The sequence below is a fragment of the Chiloscyllium plagiosum genome, unplaced genomic scaffold (genome assembly GCF_037043375.1).
Source record: "Chiloscyllium plagiosum isolate Xiang-an unplaced genomic scaffold, Cpla_swu_hap1 HiC_scaffold_4, whole genome shotgun sequence".
Lineage (NCBI taxonomy): Eukaryota > Metazoa > Chordata > Chondrichthyes > Orectolobiformes > Hemiscylliidae > Chiloscyllium > Chiloscyllium plagiosum.
The window spans coordinates 9457014-9479238 of record NW_028270142.1 but is presented as its reverse complement, the minus strand read 5'-3'; the positions used below and the strand labels follow the sequence as shown (position 1 = coordinate 9479238).

Below are 22225 nucleotides of genomic sequence, written 5' to 3'. Positions count from 1 at the left end.
CTTGACCAACCCTCACAAAGACCAGGGTATCCCTCCTGCTCTACATATGGATGCTTTAGATTCATAGAGGGATACAGCACAGAAACAGGCCATTTGGCCCAACTCGTCCATGCTGGCCAGGTTTCCTAAACTGAACTAGTCCCGTTTGCCTACGTTTGGCTAATATCCCTGGTATTACAATGATTAGACTGTTAATCTTGACAGTCCCAGGAAGATTTGAGAGCATCAGTTGTGGGCAGTTTTTCTTTAAATGTCCTATTTACTTCCAAGACAGAATAGAATTGAGTGTAAGGGATATTTAATCTATATTTCTACCTGAATACAAAGCCCAAGCCATTCATGTTACTTAAAATATATTTAATTCAACAGTCTTAAAAGTATTAAATGTACAATATCATCCGAAGCTGCATTATAGCAAGTTAAAAAAACCAAATTTTCAGTGTTTACCAGCTGCAGGTTTCTGAGATTTTTTTCAAACAAGCCCAGAAGGAAAAATACAACAATGTTCAATCGAACTTTGTATCATTGATCTTAGCAATTTGCTTTCAATCCCATTATGCGCTTCTCAGTAACCAGGGAAACCACAATAAATGTCAACATATTTAAATCAGTTTTTCGTTTGTTCTAAAGTTTTATTTTGTCTGTAAATTACAAAAAAGATCTTTGCAAACATGTCATTGTTTAATCAATTCCAAGCACTTTTCATTATATATTATTGATTAGAGCCAAACAAGATCCCATCACAACAACTTTTAAGCTGCAATAAATTTTAATTTACAGATAGTTTGACCTCTTCTGTAAACTCGCAAAAGCGAGCATCTTCCGCTATGCTGAATAAAGATATATCAGTTTGACACTGATGATCATTTGGACAAAATGTTAAAATATTTGCATGATCATACAATGAATATCTGTTACAAAATATATTAAAACTCGTAGAATCTCTCCCTGCGGTATGAGGTCATTCAGCCCATCAAGCCCACACTGGCCCTTTGAAGAGCATCCCATCCAGACCCCTTTTCACTCCCTGAAATCCTGCATTTCCCATGGCTAATCCACCTAGCCTGCACATCCCGGGCCATTATGGGCAATTTAGCATAGCCAGTCCATCTAACCTGCACATCTTTGGACTGTGGAAGGAAACCAGAGCATCTGGAAGAAACCCACACATCCATGGGGAGCATGTGCAAACTCCACACAAACAGACCCATGGCTGGAATTGAACCCAGGTCCCTGGTACTCTGAAGCAGCAGTGCTAACTATAGTGCCATCATAACTAAATGTTAAAATTTCCCCAAAGTAGATACATGACCTGTCTAACACAATTTTACACTTTATTTTACTTGATCTCAGTGATTTACTGCGACAGGTCATAATAAGTGCAAAGCAATATTCTATTATCATATTTAGTCTGTAATGCCTCATCAACAGTGATTGTAATTATAAAAATATAAAAATTCTTTTGTTTCAGTTCAATATACCGAAGATATTAAAAATTATCCCTTTGTCTTCAATTGCATAATCAGGTGTTGAGTCTATCTTGGAGGTCTCTGCTTTAAGTTATAAACCTTAAATAAACAGAAAGCACAGATTATTAGTACTGTACTAAACATAGAATTCTGGGAAAATAGCTTTGAAACAGCCAACTTATAGACACAAGTTCAGTGGTTACAATGAGGATCACACCAACTAGTATGCACTGAACCTGACCTAGCTGTTATATTTGTCAGTGCCATTCTGCTGAACATTCCTTTGGACTAGAACTTCTCTTTAAATTGTCAAGACTTGCACCCATTTGGAATCTGAGGACTGCCTGCAATATGTTGGTAAAAGCAATCATTTCTTTGCTCTAATGAAATACCGTGGTAGCCATTATTAAAGTAGTACAACTCCAATGTAGCACTGCACAGTCCCTGGAAAACAGGTGTTAAGCTACCAGAAGACGCGAGAGTTTCCACAAATGTGGGTAATTGTAGGGGAGTACATGATGGTGAAAGCACCAGGATCCAATGGTGCAGACTGTTGTCCTAGCAATTCACCTGGAGATAGGAAGGCCATCATTTCTGGTTAATTACCTCTGATCCGTGGAGGGTATTTGATGATGTGTTGACTCATTGATGTTAAGATATTATGTTTTATTCACTATTTGGATGAGGGAAGGCATATTTACAATATGTGTGTTGATCCTTGGGTTATGAGTAAAGCTGACAGAGCTCACAAAGGGCCACTTGTTGTACACTATGGACTCCAGCCCCTTTAGTGAAAATATTGAAACTAAGCTGCCACCTTCTGTCACAACATTGCTGCAGATCCAATTGCGTTTTTCTGCAGCTTGCTTCCACTTAGTGTATCTGATTTAAGCAGAGCTGAATTTCCAGCAAATAAAAACCTCTATTAACGAAGTGCGGACCGTGAATCATAAAGTTTGTGTTTATTGATGGTACCTTCAAATCTTAACAGAATTACACAGCACTCAAACTGACTTTCACACTCAGCAAATGATATGAACATAATGATAAATATTTGTTAAATTGTATGGCCATAGGTCATATAGAAAAATACTTGTGTCATAATTTTTATAACATGTTGTGGGAAGGAGCCCTCAAAACCAAAATGGTTAAAAATCTCTGGTAGAAAGAAGCAAATGAGATTTTATGACAATCCAGTTGTACCATAGTCAACATGACTGATGGTTCCTTCATTTTGTTTCAGGGTTAGTTAATTAACTGATTGTATATGTTGCCTAACTGCATTAGTAGGATATAAACATTAATTCAGTCTGCTGGCTTTCTAGTCTCCTAGACATTCTCCCCATCTCTTGATGGTCTAGTTTGATACAACTTAAGAGATTTGCTGACCATTTCAGAGGGCTGTTTAAAAGCTACGCTTGTTGGACAGGAAGCTGCCTATCAGTCAGATCAAAGTAGCAAGATGTTTCCATCCTCGAATACATTAGTGAACCAACTGTTTTTTTTTAAAACAACAATCCTTTATTTTAACTGATGCTGGCTTATTTCCGGATTTATTTTAACTGAATTGAAATTCCCACACCCATTAGGGCAGAATTTTAAAACAAATTCTCTGGCGTATTGGTCAAACTGCACACTTACTCTAATCTGCCTCTTCTGATGTGACATTTGTCAAATGGCACCTGAAATATTCAACAAACAATACCATAACGACTTGTACGACTGAGTTTATTTGCCCTGGATAACTGTGTTTAAAATGATTGCAGCAGGTGTCAAAATAACCGACAATATTTTGCTTTAGAAATTTGAAACATGGACAGCTGTTGCATATCATGGGTGCTGCTTCTTTTTCAAAATATCTCCTTTCCCTTCAATTCCCGAACCCCAGCTCAGCTTTACATTAGTGGCTTCGGATGCTCCCATTTGCAGCCCCCTTCCATTTGCTCCTTCCTGCAACATAACCCAGACTTGTCCCTTCACTGCCAGTTTCTGGATCAGTGGTGCTGGAAGAGCACAGCAATTCAGGCAGCATCCGACGAGCAGCAAAATCGACGTTTCGGGCACTGCCAGTGCTCAAGTCTCAACTTGCACTCTGTGTGTGATCTGGTCTCAAAATGGATTAGGTCTCCCAGTGATAACATTAGACGGACAGTGCAAGCTTCCCATCTGTCCAAATTCCATGCCAAGTGAAAATCACTCTCAGTGTATTAGGAAGTGAGTTTACACCATGTCCGTTAGCCGATATGCCTTTGGTATATGCCCATTACTATTGAATTGGTTGCAACTACTGCAATATTACTCACTGCCTCAATTCATCTAATCTCAGCACTTTGGCTGACCATTTCTCTTGTTGACTCACTCCTTTCTGAAGCTTCAGCACCAGCTACAATGGATTTTATTTCCCTTACATTTCTTTGAAATCTTAATCATTTGGACTCTGCTAAATTTTCTGTATTTTCCAAACTTTAACACATATTGAATTCATTCCACACTCGTGGGTAGAGCCATAATTTCCACAATCCATATGACTCTTTGGCACTGATGTTCCTGCATCCATCGACCTGGTGCTGGACAGGCACATGTCGTAGCATCTGGACTCTGGGCACTGCTGCCATAGGGTCTGCCCCAGTATTGTCTCAAAGCAGCAAAACAAGACTGAGCAGGTGTGACAATGCTGCTCCTTTGACAAGGTTATGCCACCCTTTGCTTTTTTATTCAGCGAGGTTGTAAACAACACAGACTCCGAAAAGTCTGAGGTTTAAGAGTTTTAGAGCCAGTTTGATTATAACTAACAGATACTGCCTCAGGAAAAAGGCTTTTAAGTTCTAAAAAAAACACACTTGTACAATGAAAGGGGAGTGGCCACTTCTCCCAGTTCAGCTTTTCCCTGGTTTGGTTTTATTTTTAACAGAGAGTGGAAAAAAGCTGCTGGACCCACAGAAGCAGGTCCATGCTGGTCCTCTCTCTCTCTCTGACTTCTCTCCTGTAGGACCGTGTGTTTGATTTTTCCTTTATTGCCAAGGAGTGTTTATGGCGATTATTGCAAGTATTTGGAACAGCATCATTAGGTTGGGATAATCTGCTGGGGTTTTGGATAGGTTAAGTTATTTGGTATTCTGTTCTCTTTCATTTCTGTTTCGTTTGGTAATCTTGTAAATAAATTCTGTTTTGTTTGAAATTAAGTGGTTTGACCAGCTCTATTACTCCTGGAATATCCACACCGCACCTGCTTAAAGCAACTAGCAAAGTTACGGTCTGGGCTACTTTCGTGAAATGTTTTGAGGGGGTCTGGCCCACTCCATAACATACAATTATGTGTCCAGTTATTGGACTAAGGCTTCAGCACCAGAACCAGACACACCCTAAGCCAATTCCTGATGAAGGGCTTTTGCCCGAAATGTCGATTTTCCCTATCCTCGGATGCTGCCTGACCTGCTGTGCTTTTCCAGCAACACACTCTCAACTCTGATCTCCAGCATCTGCAGACCTCACTGTCTCCTTGCAGACCTCACTGTCTCCTTGCCAACGACCTGCTCAATTGGGCCAGCTCCTCTTGGATTCTGAAGTTATTACAATGGACTGATGAGGGGAAATGAAGCTGACTGCATTTGTCATCAAGGGAGCATTTCACCCAGAGTGGCATCAAGGAGCGATGGCAAAACTGGAGTCATTGGGAATCAGGGTGGGAGTGTGGACTGTGGGGTGTTGGGAGAGGTCTCAACTGCTTCGAGTCATACCTCCTTCAAATATAAACGATTTTGATCACTGGATGTCAATCACGACAGGGTAGTGTCCCAGGCCCAACCATCTTCAGCTGCTTTATCAAATGACTTTCCCTCCATCATAAGGTCAGAAGTGGGGACTGAGGCTTGCACAATACTCAACACCATTTGCAACTCCCCAGGTACTGAAGCAGTCTATATGCAAATGCAGCAATTACTGGACATCATTCAAGTTTGGGCTGATAAATGGAAGATTAAAATTTGCACCAGAGAAATGCCAGGAACTAATCATCTCAAACAACAGAAAATCCAATCATCTCCCCTTAACATTCAATGATGTTACTTTCAGTAAACGTTGTAGGGGGTTACCATTGTGGAGAAACTGAACTGGACTAGCCACATGAGTACTGTGGAGATAAGAGCAGGTCAGGGGCTAAGAACTATGCAGTGAGTAACTCATCTCTTGACTTCCCAAAGCCTGTCCTTTAGCTACAAGGCACAAGTCTAGACTGTAATGGAACACCTCCTCCACTTACCTGGATAAGGGTAGCTCTAAGGAAACACATAAAGCTCAACACCGTCCAGAATAAAGCTGCCCGCTTGATTGACATCTGCAAAATTCACACCCGCCACTGCAGCACCTTCTAAACCCAAGACCTCAATCATCCAGATCCCTTGATCCCTTCAGCTAAAAGCTCTATATCTACCTCTTTCTGGAAAACACCATGTTTTGGTCTCAACCACTCCCTGTGGTAATGAATTCCGCAGGCTCACCACTTTTTAATTTAAGACATTTCTCCTCCTCTCAGTCTTAAAAGGTCTACACCTCATCCTTAAACTATGACCCCTGATCCTGGGATCCCCCCATCATTAGGACCATCCTTCCCGTGTCTAACCTGTTTAGTCCTGCTAGAATTTTTGCAGATTTCTATGAGATCTCCCTTTGTTCTTCTAAACTCCAATAATCCCGACCTCTCCTCATGCATGAGTTCTGCCTTCCCAGGAAACTATTTGATGAACATTCGCTGCAGTCCCTCTGCATGTGGTGTGGAACACCCCTTCTTCATGTGGTGTTCCAAGCTATTAAAGATGGGACTAACATCAGCCATAATGTAGAAGACACAAAGGTTCTTTATGTCCCAGATCTCTGTCAATCATACTCACCCTCGTCCTGCTCTTGATCCACACCTTCACTCTCAGTGTCACTTGGTAACGTCCATGGCTGATGAGTAACCAACAGCTGTTGGAAAGGTCCATCCAAAAGAAAAGTTAAAATATATCACAAAACTAATATTAAAGACTATCAAAATGACAATGACATCTTTTCAAATTAAACATCTTTTCGTTGAATAGGCATGTGGACAAGAATGGAATAGTGTAGCTTAGATGGACTTCAGATTGGTTTCACAGGTCGGCATAACATCAAGGGCCGAATGGCCTGTACTGAGCTGGAATATTCTATGTTCTAACTGCGGGCCCGTGGGAAATTTATTTAAACAACTGCTAAGTTTTGGAGATTTGCACACAACTACAGAATAAACATCTGTGAAGAGAAAACAGAATTAACGTTTAAATTCCAGTGACCATTCAGAAGAAGAGGACATTGCACTCAAAACATTAACTTTGCTTTCTCTCTTCATGGATGCTGCCAGACCTGCTGAGTTTCTCAAGTAATTTCTGTTTTTGCTTTTGGCAGAAAACTGTTGGCCAGCAGAAATTTTCCTAGACTTCTTTAAATAATATTGTGCAATCTGCCTCAGAGGACAGACGGGGATTCGGTTTAGCATCTCACCTGAAAGGCTCACCTCTGACAATGTTTCAGCATTTTAAAGATGTCCCTGTCTACACTTTGTGCTCAAATTTTGGAATAAAAATTGGAAACAAAATCTTCTGAAACTATGTCAGATACATTAGCCGGAAGTGCTTTTCTAAAAGAATTCCACACCCTCGCTGGAACTCAGTTGACATCATTGTATTTGAATTATAATATTTTGGAAAAAGCTCCCTATCATAAATATGAGCAATTTGTAATTTTGCATCTTATTTCAAATTCTATTTCATAACTCATAGAGTCATGGATTCATAGAGTCAAACAGCACGGAAACAGACCCTTCGATCCAACCAATCCATGCCAACCATAATCCCAAACTAAACTAGGCCTACCTGCCTGCTTATTACATATCTATTCCTCTTGTCAAAGTACACATCTTTCCATTTCCCAAATAGGTGGCATGGTGGCTCAGTGGTTAGCACTTCTGCCTCTCAGTGCCAAGGACCCAGGTTCGATATCCCCCGTTGGGTGACTATGTGGAGTTTGCACATTTTCCCCGTGTCTGCGTGTTTCCTCTAGGTGCTCCAGTTTCCTTCCATAATTCAAAGATCTGCAAGTTAGGTGAATTGACCATGCTAAATTGCCCATAGTGTTCAGGGATGTATAGATTAGGTGCATTAGTCAAGAGGTTTTTGAGTAATAGGTTTGGGGAATGGGTCTGGGTGGGTTACTCTTTGGAGGGTCAGTGTGGACTTGTTGGGCTGAAGGGCCTGTTTACACACTGTAGGGATTCTATATATAAAAAAACATTGTCCTCACTTAATCTATCTATACTCTTTTATAACTCCTGATGTGTTCTTCAGAACATACTGTTCAAACTATCTTTATGTCATCAGCCAATTTAGTAACTAGACATGCGGTTCCTTCCCCTCAGCTATTGACAAAGATTGTAAACAATTGAGGTTCCAATAGTGACCCCTGTGACATTCCATGAGCTACATCTTGCCAATTCAAAAATGACCCTGTATCCTACTCTCTTCTTCCTGTTTGCAATCCTCTGACCATGCAAATATGTTATCTCTTACATCATGAACACTCAGTCTTTGACCTGGTATGGATAGAGGATTAGCCGATGGGCAGAAGGAAAGGAGGGGGACAGAGGGTCCTTTTCAGGATGGCAACTGGTGACTAGTGGAGTTCCCCAGGGTTCTATGTTGGGGCCACAACTGTACATGTTTCCCATTAACAGTCTGGACAAATGAACTGAGGGCATTGTGCTAGCTTGCAAATGACATAAAGGGAGGCAGAGGGACAGGTAGCGTTGAACAAGCAAGGAGATTGCAGAAAGACTTGGAAAGGCTAGGGGAGTGGGCAAAAAAGTAGCAGGTGGGGTACAAAGTAAGGGAGTGTGAGGTTACGAACTTTGGTTGGAAGAATAGAGGCATAGACTATTTTCTAAATGGGGAAAAAGCTTCAGAAATCTGGAGCTCAAAGGGACTGAGGAGGACTAGTTCAGGATTCTCTCAAATGCAGGTTCAGTTGGCAGTTAGGAAGGCAAATGCAACTTTAGCATTCATTTTAAGAGGGAAGAGATGTACTACTGAGATTTTATAAGACTGTGGCAAGGCTACATTTGGAACATTGCAAGCAGTTTTGGGCCCTGTGTCAAAGAAAGGATGTGCTGGTGTTGGAGGGGGTGCAGAGGAGGTTTACAAAAATGACCCCCGGGGATGAAGGGCTTGTCATATGAGGAGCAGTTGACTACTACTCTGGGTCTATACTCTGGCACTGCACTGAAATGTTGGCTTTAATTACATGCTTACATTTTTGGAGTGGAACTTGTAGAATGTAGGGTAATAGACAGCTATATCTTTAAAAATGTCCATACTACAGAGGAGGAGATGCTGGATGGCTTAAAATACATAAAGGTGGATAAATCCTCGGGACATGAGCAGGTGTACTGGCCATTCAAAGGTAGAAGACAGAGGGTGGTGGTAGAGGGTTGCCTTTCAGACTGGAGGCCTGTGACCAGTGGAGTGCCACAAGGATCGGTGCTAGGTCCTCTACTTTTCACCATTTATATATTGATTTGGATGTGAACATAGGAGATATAATTAGTAAGTTTGCAGATGATATCAAAATTGGAGGTGTAACGGACAGCGAAGAAGGGTACCTCAGATTACAACGGGGACCTTGATCAGATGGGCCAATGGGCCAAGGAGTGGCAGATGGAGTTTAATTCAGATAAATGCGAGGTGCTGCATTTTGGGAAAGCAAATCTTAGCAGGACTTATACATTTATTGGTAAGGTCTTAGGGAGTGTTGTTAAACAAAGAGACCTTGGAGTGCAAGTTCATAGCTCCTTGAAAATGGAGTTGCAGCTAGATAGGATAGTGAAGAAGGTGTTTGGTATGCTTCCTCTATTGGTCAGAGTATTGAGTACAGGAGTTGGGAGGTCATGTTGTGGCTGTACAGGACATTGGTTAGGCCACTGTTGGAATATTGTGTGCAGTTCTGGTCTCCGTCCAATCAGAAGGCTGTTGTGAAACCTGAAAGGGTTCGGAAAAGATTTACAAGGATGTTGCCAGGGTTGGAGGATTTGAACTATAAGGAGAGGCTGCATAAGCTGGGGCTGTTTTCCCTGGAGCATTGGAGGATGAGGGGTGATTTTATAGAGGTTTGTAAAATCATGATGGACATGGATAGGGTAAATCGACAAAGTATTTTCCCTGGGATGGGAGAGTCCAGAACTAGAGGGCATAGGTTTAGGGTGAGAGGGGAAAGATATAAAAGAGACCTAAGGGGCAACTTTTGCAGACAGAGGATGGCGCATGTATGGAATGAGCTGCCAGAGGAAGTGGTGGAGGCTAGTACACTTGGAACATTTAAAAGGCATCTGGATGGGTATATGAATAGGAAGGCTTTGGAGGGATATGGGCCGGGTGCTGGTAAACAAGACTAGATTAATTTGGGATATCTGGTCAGCATGGACAAGTTGGACTGAAGAGTGTGTTTCTGTGCTGTACATGTCCATAACTTTATAACTTGAACCTTTGATCCCTTGAACTCATGGTCTGTGAAGTCAGAGACAAGAATGCTATCAGTGAGTCAAAGACGAAACTTGCATTGCACAAACTTTGACATTATTGTCTTTTCGTATCAGTGTGCAGCACAGCTTTGACATTAGAGTCTTAGTTACATGAACACACGCATCAAAACTATAGAGATCTAAGTAAACTATAACTGAAACCTTAATGCTGATATCACTCCAATAAAGTCCAAAGAATGAGCTTTCACTTAAGATTCTGATGATAAAAGGATTTGAAAATAATACATTTGCAACCTTAAGCTTGAAAGCCAAGATTAGAAATTGATAGGCCTTGGCAGTGATATCATCTGAAACTTTTCCTGTAATATATTACATTTAGAGTGATGATATTAGTATTAAGAATGATCTCAGGTACTCAGTTTAAAGGTTGTTTAAAGGTGAAATACACTAGTTATGTGGAAGGTGTGACTGCACAGGTCGTTCTGCTATAGCGCACGCGCGTGCATCGTTAACATGAATCCGCTGTAACGTGATTTACGAACTATAGACACTATTCCTAAAGTACAAACGGGCGGCACGTTGGCACAGTGGTTAGCACTGCTGCCTCACAGCGCCAGAGACCCGGGTTCAATTCCCGCCTCAGGCGACTGACTGTGTGGAGTTTGCACATTCTCCCCGTGTCTGCGTGGGTTTCCTCTGGGTGCTCCGGTTTCCTCCCACAGTCCAAAGATGTGCATGTCAGGTGAATTGGCCATACTAAATTGCCCGTAGTGTTAGGTAAGGGGTAAATGTAGGGGTATGGGTGGGTTGCGCTTCGGCGGGGCGGTGTGGACTTGTTGGGCTGAAGGGCCTGTTTCCACACTGTAAGTAATCTAATCTAATTCAAAACATGTGTTGGTTGTAACACGATTACATCGCCAACACTTTAAGCGCTGTTTCTAAAGTGTGATTTTTCAATAATGTGGAATTGCCCAAGCATACAATGATCGCGTTCCAGGAGAACTATCCATGTTCTTATTGAATCAATGTTCCTTAGCGACAGCCTCAGCAAAACATTGCATCGAGTGGCTCATCACCATGACTTCATTGTGGTTTCTGATAGGAAGAACTTGCTCCTGGTATACGACCTTGGCATGTTGGGTGCAACAACCACAAACCTAGATCTGCCAGAGTTTATGGGATTTCTATGGGCTAATGCTGAACAAGGAACTAGACGGTATGCAAGGCCAGTGCTTGTACCTGCAGTTCTTAAAGACCTGGCTCTCTTACAAGGAGTCAGACACAGTTAAAGGAATCTGCTGTTGACTACCTGTAGTGCAAGTACCTGCAAGTAAGTAAGTTGACCCCTGCAGGATGAAAGAGGGCGATCAGGTTCGAGTGTACGGTGCTAGCAGCCTGAGTGATTGAGGTTGAAAGGACTGAGCATTTCCATGGGTCCAGGAGGTCCTCAAAGACCAGATAGTTTTTTTATCGTTATTCATTCTCGGGATGTGGGCATCACTTGCCAGACCAGTATTTATTGCCCATCCCTAATTGCCTCAAGGGCATAAGACTCAACCACATTGCTGTGGGCCTGGAGTCACATGTAGGCCAGACCAGGTAAGGATGGCAGTTTCCTTCCCTAAGTGACCCAGATGGGTTTTTCTGCTAACTGACAATGGATTCATGGTCATCATTAGACTTCTCACTCCAGATTTTTATTGTACTCAAGTTCTACCATCTGCCATTTGAAGCCAGGCTCCCAGATCATTACCAGGGTCTCTAGAGTAAGAGTCTGGCGATAATACCGCAAAGCCCTCGCCTCCCCTGAGATTGATTCCCGAGATGAGGGTTTTGTAGATTCACTAGATTGATTCTTGAGATGTGTGGGGTTTATCTTATGAAGAGAGGTTGAGCAGCTCAGGGTTACTTTCAGGCACTTAGAAGAATCGAAAGAGATATACAAGATGCAAAAGGAGATTGACAAATAGCTATCGAAAGGATGCTTCCTCGTGTGGAGTAATCAAGACAGAGTGGTCACAGTTTTAGGATAAGGATTGAGTGAAGGTAAAACACAGATGAGGAGAAATTACTTCTCTAAAAGGGTCATGAATCTGTGGAATTTATTATCCTAGAGTGTGGTGAATACTGTGACATAGAGTAAATTTAAGGAGAAGATAGACAGATTTTTAATTTGCAATGGGTTATGGAAAGTGGGCAGGAAAGTGGAGTTGAGGCCAAGAGGAGATCAACCATAATCAGATCAAATGGCAGAGCAGGTTTGAGGGGCTGAACGGCCCACTTCTGCTCCTTCTCTTCACTCGGGAACAGGAGTGGATGGCAGTGGAGATCAACACCTTGTGGACCGAGCAGCTATACTGTGAGATGTTTATCAGAGAATCCCCACAGCCATTTTGGCCAGCAAGTTCACATTGACCCTCCGAAGAGTAACTCACCCAGACCCATCCCCCTTACCCTATTACTTTACACTTGCCCCTGACTAATGCACCTAACCTACACATCCTTGAACACAATGGGCAATTTAGCATGGCCAATTCACCTAATCTGCAGATCTTTGGACTGTGGGAGGAAACTGTAGCACCAGAGGAAATCCACACAGACACAGGGAGAATGTGCAAACTCTACACAGACAGTAACCCGAGCCTGGAATTGAACCTGAGTCTCTGGCGCTGTGAGGCAGCAGTACTAACCACTGAGCCACCGTGCCACCCTCAATGAGCTCATGAACATGGTCATTGTCAATGAATGTAAATTCAAAGGATACCTTATCCCCATTGCTTCAACAAATGCTCATACTGCCCTAATGCACCACATCTCCATCAACTACCCAGCAGCAGACCCCTGTAAATAAGGAATTAGGCCTAACATTCAGAGAATCCAATTCATCTTTTTACAGATTCCAAGAGAGCACACCTGTCCCCTAAATCTTACAACATTCACACATCTCCACCATTCACACCCAGATACAGAGCTATCAAATTACTAATAAGATTCTAACTGATAAGGATTATATAATGTATGCAGATGCACTATATGTCATGGTTGAACAGCCAGCAATGTGGGCAAGTTGTGAGTTTACATCAGTGCTCAATGTGGTAAGCTGACGTTTCGAATGGCATATATATAAGTTTGAATTAGTAGAGAATCTTTAAGGTTAGTTTTGGGAGTGTGGAGCATTCAGCAGCATATGAGGCTGGTGGAGAAGTTGGTGTGAATTGGTATTGGGACATGAATTCACTGACCTTGACCTTTTGCATGAGACCATTGAACTCCTGGTCCCATTATAAGATCTAAATCCTTGAGCTAGACTCCTGACAATGATGGTCCCTGCTATCTGCTCCCACTGCCTTGGCAGACAGTCAATAGGACCTTCTGCCCCTCTATGGCTAGAAAGCTCTCTCCTCCCCACTTCCTCCACTGAGCATTCAGCACAGTATTAGAGAACTTTAGGGCACTCTCTCTCAGCTATTCCACCAAAATTTCCTGATCTTGATGTTCACTCTCTCTTCAACAGCTAGAATTAGCACCTGCTCTAGTTGGTTTAAGCTAGCTTTCAGTGGGACCAAACCTGCACAAATTTGACCTTTCCTTGGTAAGACAGGTGGTAACACAGTCATATGGTTACCACTCACTATACAGAGAAAACTCGATCATCCGACAGAAACATTACATCAAAGACGTGTTTCCAGCAGTGATGTTGACAGGCCCCGTCTCCAAATGACTGACCTCCCGCCATCTCTCTCTCTCTCTCCCAACACTTTCCCTGGAGTTCTATAGAGGGGTGTACCCTAAACCGCACCCTCCCAGGAATAATCTCTCCAACGTTGTCCTGTACAGGGCAAACATGGAACCTGTCAAAGATTTGCAGTAAAACGTTGTGTGAGTGGCTGTGGCTCTGTGGCTGTGCGCTATTTGGAGACTTACACCACAAAGGCAGAAGCAGCAGCAGGCTCATCGTTGGTGTGCAGTCCAGATGGCCCAGAGAGGGGCCAGGGTGGACTGAGGGTGGTCGGGGGGGGGGTGGCAGGGGCTTGCGTGTTTTGTGCTGGGGGGGCAGGGGGGAGCGAGAAGGGGGCGGTGTTGGGGGTGGGGTCTCGCGCGCTGTGTGCTGCTGCAGTCTCCTAAATAGGGAGCAGACTTTAAAACTCCGAGCCCCAGAGGAAAGGCATTTAATCGATTTTCCCAATAATCAATTATCTGAACGAAATAGGGCCCGCCCATCTCGTTCGGATAATCGTGTTTCCACTGTACGTTTACTATCATGTGATCAATAACCAGGGCACGATCTGCCTGCATTGGTCATAGTTAATTCCCATTCTGTGCCCATTTTTGGATCCTGCCCAGTTTTGCAGTGTACAGGTGGTCTCTGATTTATGAACTAGGCAAAAGTGAGTATTGCAGATGCTTGAAACCAGATTTTAGATCAGTGGTGCTGGAAAAGCACAGCAGGTCAGGCAGCATCGAAAAAGCAGGAAAATTGACATTTCGGGCTGCCAATCTCCCTTCCCACCTATCCACTCCACCCTCCTCTCTGACCTATCACCTCCATCCCCTCCATTCACCCATTGTACTCTTTGCTACCTTCCCCCACCCTCCTCTCTGACCTACCACCTTCATCCCCTCCATCCACCCATTGTATTCTTTGCTCCCTTCCCCCACCCTCCTCTCTGACCTATCACCTCCAACCCCACCCCCATTCACTTATTGTACTCTTTGCTACCTTCCTCCACCCTCCCCTCTGACCTATCACCTCCATCCCCACCCCCATTCACCTATTGTACTCTTTGCTACCTCCTCCCCAGCCCCACCCCGCCCATTTATCTCTCCACCCTGGAGGCTCCCTGCCTCTATTCCTGATGAAGGGCTTTTGCCCGAAACGTCAATATTTTCCTGCTCCTCGGATGCTGCCTGATCTGCTGTGTTCCAACTTGTGTACTATTTAGTTTGCAAACAGACTCCAGACTGGAACATGTTTGCGGCCTAGGGGCCTGCCTATATAGCTTTTTGTTTGTGTTCTGACCAGCTGGCTTCTCTTGTATTATAAAACCAAATTGATTGCTTGAACCTATTACTTTATTGGTGAAGATGTAAAGTCTTTCGCATAGTCCTCTATGGGTTAAAGCACCAAAGCGTTGCCAAGTCGAATTGAAAACAGACACTGACGTGGCTCAGACTTTACTTCGGGATGTCACATCTGAATTTCTTTTCCCTCCATACAAATTAACACACATGTTTCTATTTGAAATAAAATCACAAAGTCCTATCTCACATTGAATAATGAATGGGAAGTTTGCCTGTGAATGTTTGCTGCGGTTCTCTGCTGGAGTTAATAACACCAAGGAACCTGTTGCCAAGATTAACTCAACTCTTAAAAATTACAACGAAATAAAGAACTGCCCACAGCTAAAATACAAATCAAGTAACCAGCCTAAATAGTGCATGAGTTTCGAGTGAATCAGTACATGCAATCTTACATTTGCAAAAATGAACGCTCCAATTACTGACTGCATCAGAATCAATTGTTTTCCTCAATAGGTTGTGATTGCATTCAGTTTTATACTTAACATATTGTTCCTTTCACAAATATAATGTATACCGCCTTCTGTATGCATTGCTACAATTATTTATCTGTCTGATTTAAACTAAAAGTTGATTCTTAAGCCCTGGATTTACACACATTTTCTCATTGAATTCAAGTTGTGGTAAATTACCAACTATGAGAATAATTTTATTGATCATTTGACTGGCATATTTGTTAGCTTTTTTGCGTGTCATTGTATTGTTAATGGAAGTCCTGCACAGAAACAGATTTATTTCCTATGCCTTCTGTAAAGGTTTATGAAAATTGTTGGTATTTTTATGCTTCACAAAGAGAATTCTTGACTTCAACAAAACTGAATTGTTTTTATTAAAGAAATCAACTCAACAGGAAATTCCAGTGAGGCAGCAGAGCTATCCCACTGAGCCAGTCCAATCTGGTCCAATGTGCCACTGTTTTCAGGGGATTATGTTCGAAGAGCCGAAGAGCTTTCACCTCATTTTTTAAATTTTAGATTGTGGGAGGAAACCGAAACACCTGGAGGAAACCCACGCAGACCCGGGGAGAATGTGCAAGCTCCATATAGACAGTCGCCCAAGGCAGGAATTGAACCCAGCTCCCTGGCGCTGTGGGAAAACAGTGTTAACCACTGAGCCACCATGTCACGAGTGCCTTTTTTGAGTCTTTACGTCGCCCTTCGATGTTGTGTATTCTCTAGCATTACCATGGGCCAAGGTCCAGGCTAGTACTGTTATTATATGAGGCTCAGATTAGGAGGTCATATATCATTCTGGTGTCAGAACTGATCATGGTTTTGATGGACCAACTCCCCCATTTTTCGTAATTTTTAGTTAATTTTTTTGGTGGGGATTGGCCGGTCCTTGTCTCCGGTCAGAGCTGGTTTACGGTAGTTTGCTCACTTATCACTGACAAGTTGTAATACTTCGCGTGTCAGTGATAAGGTGAGTCTGGATGTCCTTTGGGCAAAGGTTTGGAATCACTCAATGCTGAGGAATTTCATGAGGCTGTTATTCAAGCCCGGTAAAAACAAGGACTGCAGATACTGGAAACCAGAGTCTAGGTTAGAGTGGTGCTGGAAAAGCACAGCAGGTCAGGCAGCATCCGAGAAGCAGGAAAATCGATGTTTCGGGCAAAAGCCCTTCAAAAGGAATAGAGGCAGAGTGCCTGAAGGGTGGAGAGATAAATGAGAGGAGGGTGGGGGTGGAGAGAAAGTAGCATAGAGTACAATAGGTGAGTGGGGGTGGGGATGAAGGTGATAGGTCAGAGAGGAGGGTGGGGGAAGGTAGCAAAGAGTACAATATGTGAATGGGGGTGGGGATGGAGGTGATAGGTCAGGGAGGAGGGTGGGGGAAGGTAGCAAAGAGTACAATGGGTGAATGGGGGTGGGGATGAAGGTGATAGGTCAGAGAGGAGGGTGGACTGGATAGGTGGGAAGAAATATAGGCAAGTAGGACAGGTCATGAGGACAGTGCTGAGCTGGAAGGCTGGAGCTGGGGTGAGGTGGGGGAAGGGGAAATGAGGAAACTGGTGAAATCCACATTGATGCCCTGGGGTTGAAGTGTTTCGAGGAGGAAGATGAGGCGTTCTTCCTCCAGGTGTCGGGTGGTGAGGGAGCGGCGGTGGAGGAGGCCCAGGACCTGCATGTCCTCGGCTGAGTGGGACGGGGAGCTGAAAGGGGCTTTGACAAAGGGTCAGTTAGACTCGAAACAGCAGCTCTTTTCTCTCCTTACTGATGCTGCCAGACCTGCTGAGATTTTCCAGCATTTTCTCTTTTGATTTCAGATTCCAGCATCTGCAGTAATTTGCTTTTATTGGGGAGTTGAAATGTTGGGCCACGGGGCGGTGAGGTTGATTGGTGGGGGTGTCCCGGAGATGTTCACTAAAGCGCTCTGCTGGGAGGCGTCCAGTCTCCCCAATGTAGAGGAGACCGCATCGGGAGCAATGGATACAATAAATGATATTGGTGGCTGTGCAGGTAAGACTTTGATGGATGCGTTATTCAAGCCCAACCACTTGTCTCGAGTGCCCATCCCGAGGCCAAAGTACTTGGGTTCAGAGCCTCCCGTCAATTCCATTATCTCAGCGTTAAGGTGGTTGTATTTCTCGCTTTTATCACGCCATGCCATTTCCAGCGCTTTGGTGTCGTTTTTGCACCACACTGTGACATCGATCACCGCGATCTTTCGATCTTTCTTAAACATGAGATCGGGTTTCCACGGTGAGCCATATTCTGCGAATAACCTAGGCTCGACGTATGATGTCCAGCAGTACTTACAGACTCAGTTTCCTTTTTGAAAACTAAGGTAAAAGGCAACAGGGCAAGAAAGTAAGGTAAATGGACGAGTGATGGTACAATGTAGGGGTTTCATAGGAGAATGTGGGGTGAATGAGAAAGGGCAAGCTAGGAACAGTAAGAGGTTTCAACATAAACCAAAGAACTGCGGATGCTGGAAATCTGAAACAAAAGCAGAAATTGCTGGAGAAACTCAACAGTCCTTTCAGCTTCTGTAGAGAGACAGCTGAGTTAATGGTTCATGATGGGCACGGATGGGCTGGATAGTCAGAGTCTGTTTCCCAAGGTGGAAATGCCAAATGCTAAGGGGGAGCATAGATTTAAGGTGAGAGGGGGAACATTTAAAGGAGGTGTGTGAGGCAAGTGCCTTACACAGCATTGTTGGTGCCTGGAACACACAGCCAGGGGAGGTGGTAGAAGCAGCTACAATAGCAATACTTAAGAGGCATTTAGATGGAAAGAAGAACAGGAAGGGGAATGGGGGAAATTGACCATGTGCAGGCAGGTGGCTCAGTGGGTAGCACTGCTGCCTCACAGCGTCAGGGCATGAATTAAACCTGGGTTTAATTCCAGCCTCAGGTCACTGTGTAGAGTTTGCACATTCTCCTCCTGTCTACGTAGGTTTCCTCCGGGTGCTCTGATTTCCTCCCACAATCCAAAGATGTGCAGGTTAGGTGAATTTGCTGCACTAAATTGCCCATAGTGTTCAGGGATGTGTTGGTTCAGTGCATTAGTCAGGGGTAAATGTAGGGCAATGGGTCTGGATGGGTTACTCTTCAGAGGGTTGGTGTGCACTTGTTGGGCCAATGGGAGTGTTTCCCCAGTGTAGGGATTCTGTAAAATGGTATCATGGTCAGCACAGCCATGGTGGGTCGAAGAGCCTGTGCTGCTCTATGTTATGAATCCAGTGCCTCTCCATTTCTGTTACCTGTTTTTGTTGCATGGTTTTTCCAATTGATTTAGAAGAGGAGGCATTGAATCATCATTTCAACACACTGAGGATGGAGAAATATAATGGCAGCATTTTATATGCTAGAAATGCAGATTTGTAAATGGAGACGTTCCAATAAAATAGAGACAGGGAAAGGAATTTGTAAGTTAAAGATGGGACAAAGGCACCCTGTTTCCTGATGAAGGGCTTTTGCCTGAAACGTTGATTTTCCTGCTCCTCGGATGCTGCCTGACCTGCTGTGCTTTTCCAGCACCACTCTAATCTAGACTGTCATATCAATGCCCTAGTCCTGTGTTTTGCTCAGGAATGCGATAGAATTTTTCGCAACAAACTATAGGTATGGGAGCAATATTTAATTGGAAAAAGATTCAAAATAAGTAAACATCCAGGAGTAGGTGAACTTAAAAGTGTCTAGGAGAAAGTGAGGACTGCAGATGCTGGAGATCAGAGCTGAAAATGTGTTGCTGGAAAAGCGCAGCAGTTCAGGCAGCATCCAAGGAGCAGGAGAATCGACGTTTCGGGCATGAGCCCTTCTTCAGGCTCATTCTTCATTCCTGAAGAAGGGCTCATGCCCGAAACATCGATTCTCCTGCTCCTTGGATGCTGCCTGACCTGCTGCGCTTTTCCAGCAACACATTTTCAGAACTTAAAAGTGCTCTGAGAGACTGGGAGAGTTTTTTGTGAGGCATTAATAATTATTGCAAGGGAGTCATATCATAGAAGGTTGGAAAGGGGGAACTGTGGTGATTGCATTCAAAAAGATTAGTTAAAAGGCTAACAGAAGATTCAGAAATATTTACCCAATTTAATTTTGTAGAATACCAAGGTTGCTAAACAGGAAATGTTGGAAAATAACAGACAATTCAGATTAGGAGCAACATGTCCCCTTGAACACTAACTAAATTCCTAACCCTGAAACCTTCTCCATAACACAGTCAGCTCCATCTATGGCTATAACAGAGATGTGGTGGTGCCAGGGTTGGACTGGGGTGAACAAACTTAAAAACCACACAACACCGGGTTATAGTCCAACAGGTTTATTTGGAAGTACTTGCTTTCAGAGCGCACCTCCTTCATCATGCAGGTACCTGACAAAGGAGCAGCGCTCCGAAAGCTAGTGATTCCAAATAAACCTGTTGGACTATAACCTGGTGTCGTGTGATTTTTAACTTTGGCTATAACAAACGTTGACCCACGCACCTAATGACAGCTCAGCTCATCTACTGCTGAAAATCTGATCCACACTTTTGTTATCTTGTTACCTCCATGGTCTTCTGGCAGGTTGCACACCTTACAAACTCTTTGCGTTTATCTAAAAATCTGTTGCCCTGTCATCTAACTTGTACTATTGGCCCATCACCTCTATGCTCGTTGGACCTCAGTTTGAAGATTTTTATTCCTGTTTTTCCAAATCTTTCCCTGGCATTATCCTTTCCGGCCTCTAAAATCTCTTACAACAACACCTTGCATTTATGTAGCACCTGGCAATGTGTTTTACATTATGCTTGCCGAGGGACAACGCACAGATGGCCAAGGCTAGTGTCTTGGGGAAATCAGCGGAAATGGTGCAGTACTCGGTAGAGGAACCAATGTCATTCCCTGGTTACAATTAACAAGGTGAGAAGGAAAGAAGGGAGATGATCAATAATGTAACAGGATGGAGTGATCAAGCATTTTAAAGGCTGCAGACAGGTTGAGGAAGAAAAAAGAGGAATCACTCATTACGTTGCACAGTACAAATTCTGTGACTTTGGTAAGAAGGCGAAAACATTTGATTGGATGGATTCAAACATGACCTCTTGATAAGACGTGAACAGGTTGAAAATTCAGTTTTAAAAAATGTACTTTCTTGTTTAATTTTAAAACCAACGGGACTTTGCTGAACTAAAATTACATGACTCATAAGTTGATTATAGTTCTATTAACTTCTAATGGACAAAGTTAAATGGATTTTCACACCAAAGTTTGTATGAACACTGCAAAACAGCAAGGAAATAAGAGCATAGCTGAATAACAAAGGGTGAGCCATTCACCCACCACATTATGGTTGCAGGGATACTAATAGCTTCATCTATCTCCTAAGGTGGACCATGGATTCTAGATCTTACAAAACGTATAAACCTTAGAAACTAATTGGTAAGTTGAAGTTACCTCCTTAATTGGCCTAGCGCCAATTTTCTGGTCTTTGGAACAGTTTAATCATACATCTCTAAGCACTTAGCTTACTCTGATAAGAATCTAACCTGCTGCTAATACTAACTCCCATCTGCTTTAACCATAAAAACAGAGTGACGCCCATGTTCAAATGTGACAAGATCTGGCCAATATCCAGGCTTGAGCTGACAAGTAACATTCATGTCTTGCAAATTCCAGGCAATGACCATCTTCAATAAGAGACCATCTAACCATTGCCCCATTGACCAAAAACACACTGGATTCACCACATAAACACAGTGGCTACAAGAGCAGGTCAGAAGCTAGGAATACAGTGGTGAGTAACTCACTTCCTGACTCCCCAAACCCTGTTAATCATCTACAAAGTAGAAGTCAGGAGTGTGATGGATACCCCTGACTTGCCTGGATAAGTATAGCTCAACAACACTCAAGAAGCTTGACACCATCCAAGACAAGGCAGCCCGCTTGACTGGCATCATACCCACAAGCATTCAATCCCTCCACCACCGATGCTCAGTAGCAGCAGTGTCTACTATCTACAAGATGGCACTACAGAAATTCACCAAAGATCCTCAGACAGCATCTTCCAAATACCCCTCTGCCATCCAATAGGACAAGGCTTGCAGTTACATGGGAACACCAAGTTTCTCTCCAATTCATTCACCATCCTGACTTGGAAATATATCACCATTCCTTCAGCGTTCCTGGTTCGAAATATTGGAATTTCTTCCCAACAGCATTCCCTAACAGTACACAGTGACTGCAGTGACTCCAGGAGGCAGCTCAATGCTACCTTCTCAATAAATGTTTGGAACGGTCAATAAATACTGGCCCAGCCAGTGACATTGACATCCCATGAACGAATAAAAGAAATTTTGAAATACAGTGCTGTTCTCAAGTGGGTGTAGCCTGCAATAAAGAATATAAGCAACAGACTACAAGTCATTCTATTTAAGGGGAGTTGATGGCCTAGATGGCCAATCTATTATTGCAGAGATACAAGCATCGTTCCAGTGACCCAGGTTCAAATCCGGCCCATGGCAGAGAGTGGAATAAATATCTGGAAATGGGAGTCTAATGGTGACCCATCTGGCTCACTAATGTCCCTTTGGGGAAGGAAACTGCCATCCTTATTTGGTCTGGCCTACATGTGACTCCAGACCCACAGAAACGTGGTTAATTCTTAACTGCCCTCTGGACAATAAATGCTGGCTTAGTCAGCAATGCCCTCACT

The 22225-nt window shown here is 43.3% G+C and overlaps 1 protein-coding gene across 1 annotated transcript in view; it reads right to left on the bottom strand.

Moving 5' to 3' along the window:
* Nucleotides 1-361: 361 nt before the first annotated feature.
* The window catches only part of cunh8orf34 (chromosome unknown C8orf34 homolog), a 398588-nt gene continuing 376724 nt past the window's right edge, over nucleotides 362-22225 (bottom strand). Inside the window, exons 13-14 of the mRNA XM_043689235.2 lie at nucleotides 6356-6431; nucleotides 362-1568 (exon numbers count right to left, since the gene is read on the bottom strand). Coding sequence (XP_043545170.2) covers nucleotides 1561-1568; nucleotides 6356-6431 — 84 coding nt within the window. The 3' untranslated portion in view covers nucleotides 362-1560. The remainder of the gene's footprint in view (nucleotides 1569-6355; nucleotides 6432-22225) is intronic.